Source organism: Lactuca sativa, chromosome 3 (assembly GCF_002870075.4).
Source record: "Lactuca sativa cultivar Salinas chromosome 3, Lsat_Salinas_v11, whole genome shotgun sequence".
Lineage (NCBI taxonomy): Eukaryota > Viridiplantae > Streptophyta > Magnoliopsida > Asterales > Asteraceae > Lactuca > Lactuca sativa.
The window spans coordinates 21755883-21759752 of NC_056625.2; the positions used below are offsets into that span (position 1 = coordinate 21755883).

Here is a 3870-nt window from a genome sequence, read left to right on the forward strand (position 1 = left end):
TATATAATGTATTTAGTTGTTTTTTGAATTTTTTCTTTTAAAGAAAATAAGGTAATCATTATTTTTTTCTAAAATTTTAGGATTTTTCTGAAGATTTCTTACATTTATATACATATTATATGAACCAGTAAGTGAAAACCTCATTTGATATAATATTTATATGGAGTATAAAAAACCGAGTTTCAAAGTTCATGAAACAAGAAAGATTATAAACGTGTTCGATATGAACTTTTAAGAAAAAATCGGAAAAAGAAATTTCGTTAGGTCTTAGGAGGTTTCAGTTTTTATTTAAAACAAAAAACTTATAATCTAAAAATTAATTCAAATAGTTTTTTTTTTTTTTTTTTGAGCTTGGTTTTATTGAGTTTTATATCTTTAAAATTACTAGCCTTTTTTTGCCGAACCTTTTATATAAATAAAAAACAACTGTTATTTGTCAACTACCGTCTACCAATTATCGTTTATCAGCTGTCTTCACCTTTCAGTTTTGAGCGTCCATCAAGTTTTGTTTTTCAAAAAACTAACAAAGCATTTTTATTTATTTTTTAATTTTAAATTAAGAAAGAATGATTTTCAAAAAGCCCTTGAATTATCACGTGACAATCACGTAGCTCTGTTCACCGCCTGAATCTATATATACTTGGTTGTGTTGAGGCAAAAAAGACTAGGCAAATTTTCCCGGGCTTCGTGTAGATCCCGATCAATACACATTATACGATTCTCCACAATAACCTCCCTTTCCGGTTGCCGGTGTCCAGGAAAACGTCATCTCTCCTATAGGGCGGCTTGTTTCGTCCCTGCGGGTATGCAATCTCTCAATTCTCTATTACTTTTGTTATAGATTTTTGTGTGATTGATTATGTACGGATAGTTTTGGTGTTCGTTGAATTTGAATATCCGTTAATCGTCAAGAGGCGGTGGATATAGGAAAGCGATTCGATATGGTGAATTTGTGTCCAGTATTGTTTTATCATCGTCATTATCGATCACCGTTGTTATAGTCTTTGTTTCGTTGAATCGTTCCATACATCGATCGAAGGTGTTTGCACCTGTGGATTTGTTGAAGAATGATTATATTTTTCTTGTGATATATTCTTGTCATCTTAACCCTACAAAAAGCGAACGACGAATGAGCGTCTATTCTCAATTTATGTGAATTTTATTAGATCGCGATTGTGATTATTTTGTTTGATTGAATATGATATCGAGGTACTGCTAACAGAAATTTATGTGATCTAGGTCATGTGATTGAGTTCATCTTCATCAACAACACAGAAAATGGTTCATATGATCATTTTTTATCTGTTACTAAGCTGGTTGATAATTGATAACCTCTGATACCAGATTTTTTCTTTTGCTAACTTATATTGCTTTACTTTCATGTTTGATCAATTTTTCATGTGATTCAAAACATATAAATCTACTTAAATGTTGACCTCTGTAGTATCGGGCAAAAGAATGATGATGCAAAATCACTTGAAATCATTTGTAAGGGACGTTATTGTAGTATTTGAGTTTGTGATGATTGTGATGAATGAAGACAACATCTTGTAATTTGCATAGTTTATCCTGTGGATCACTAATTGGTTTTTATTTTGTGTGGTTTGATATTGTGATTGTGTGAAGGGTGAGATGATTTTTGGTAATAAACAGCAGTGAATCCGTGGGATGCTTGTAATCCTGCACCATCCTTGTTGTTGAATGGGCTGTTGCTATTCTACTGCGGGCAGACGGGTTCCTGCCCGTGAAGACCCAAGGACTCTTGCTTCTCAAACTTCTTGTAATTCTTAATTAATTCCACGTCATCAATTTTATTACTGTAATTAATACTCCATCAATCATGATTCAGCTTGATTTTGTGTCCACATTATACAGTCAGTGTTAGTGAGGTCGAAGCACTCTTTGAGCTATTCAAGAGCATAAGCAGTTCTGTAGTTGATGACGGACTAATTAGCAAGGTTCTTTAATTAATTAATTATGTAGATAAATACTAATTAAATATGTATCTCGATATCACATGTTTAATTAATTATATAATATAAATGCAGGAAGAATTCCTACTAGCTTTGTTCAAGAACAAAAGGAAAAAGAATCTGTTTGCAAATAGGGTATGTTTTTCTTGTTAGTTTACCAAATTGAGTGATTTATGAATTTAATTTCATTAAATAAGATGAACCCATTATAAGTGAAATTTATTTGTCATGGCAATTTCATATTTGTATTATATATATGTGTAGATTTTTAGTCTTTTTGACGTTAAGCATAAGGGAGTCGTCGATTTTGGTGACTTTGTTAGATCACTTGACGTGTTCCACCCTAAAGCTCCACTAGAAGACAAAATCAATTGTAAGTCCAATTACAATTCTCCAAAACCACAAATAATTAATCTCTTTATATATATATATATATATATATATATATATATATATATATATATATATATATATATATATATATATATATATATATATATATATATATATATATATATACTTTTGTGTTTCAGTTTCTTTCAAGCTTTATGATTTGGATGGAACAGGATTCATTGAGCGCCATGAGGTATATTATATATATGTCCGTTTTTTGGTTTTGCAAATTTTTTGTTGAAAAGACATAAATGCCCTTGACCATTTTACAAAATTTAATTTGTAGGTTAAGCTGATGTTAATTGCACTTTTACGTGAATCTGAGCTAAGGCTTGCTGATGAGACAATTGAGATGATACTAGACAATGTAAGTTTGACTTTTGTGATTTTTTCTTTTATGTTTTTTAATTTGTTTGACTTGTGAATTTTTATTTATACGTATTTGTTTTAAGCAGACGTTTTCAGATGCCGATGCAAACCGGGATGGGAAGATTGACAAATCAGAATGGCAAGCTTATGTTACCAAAAATCCCTCCTTGTTGAAAATAATGACACTTCCTTATCTAAGGTAATTATTAATTAATTTCATTTTTATTTTTATATATATATAATAAAATAAGTTTGTAAGAATGAATGAATGAATGAGAATGATTACAGGGATATTACGACAACCTTTCCAAGCTTTGTATTCAATTCCCAAGTTGAAGAAGAGATTACATCATGACATTAATTGACAAGGAGGGATAAATTTGATCATTTTTTCATGAAGAAATTCAAACTTGTACATGTTGAATAAAGAGGATCTAAAAAAATAAAGCATGCAGCATGCACTATAATGTGATATGCACAATCGATAACGATTTGGATTTACATGCATTCACCATTCTTGTTGTTGATTGTCATTTATTGTAAGTTTGCCCATGCACAGTGTTGATTCACGTTATTAATCGTAACTTTTCATCATCATTCCTCAATCAAGTATGTATATTATAACACCCTATTCTAAAAAAAAAAAAAACTTAATCATTCATGCATGCATAAAAACTCTCAAATATAACTTATCAACTAAAAACCCACTTTTTTTGCATGCTAAATTATTCAACAGAAAGTTTAACAAATCACATTTATTCAAGGGATTACAATATTTTTTCGATCAAACCCAAAATCAAATGTATCGAACTCCATTTTCCATTAACAAAGCTCTCATTGTTGGGTATTAAGGTTCTTAGAAATTGGGAGATGAATTGAGAGTTCCCATATATCCAAAATCAAAATTAAATCCATTTGAGAGTTCTCATTGAACTCCATTTTCCATTGACAAAGCTCCATTTTCCAAAATCAAATGCATTGTAACCTTTTTAACAATCGAGAGTTCCCATATATCCAAAATCAAAATTAAATCCATGGATTCTAAACTGAAAGAGTGGTGATGAAGGATTGGGTTAGGGGGTGAGAGGGAAAAAAAAGACACTTGACGTTGGATCTGAGACATCGGAAAAACCTC

General features: G+C 30.6%; 1 protein-coding gene across 1 annotated transcript; it reads left to right on the forward strand.

The window, feature by feature from the left end:
* Positions 1-415: 415 nt before the first annotated feature.
* Positions 416-3340, forward strand: LOC111907379 (calcineurin B-like protein 9). Its single transcript, XM_023903154.3, has 9 exons — positions 416-803; positions 1627-1780; positions 1876-1958; positions 2049-2108; positions 2238-2346; positions 2507-2559; positions 2653-2733; positions 2822-2934; positions 3024-3340. The coding sequence occupies exons 2-9, from the start codon at positions 1702-1704 to the stop codon at positions 3088-3090; spliced, it is 645 nt and encodes a 214-aa protein (XP_023758922.1). The 5' UTR covers positions 416-803; positions 1627-1701; the 3' UTR covers positions 3091-3340.
* Positions 3341-3870: the final 530 nt, after the last annotated feature.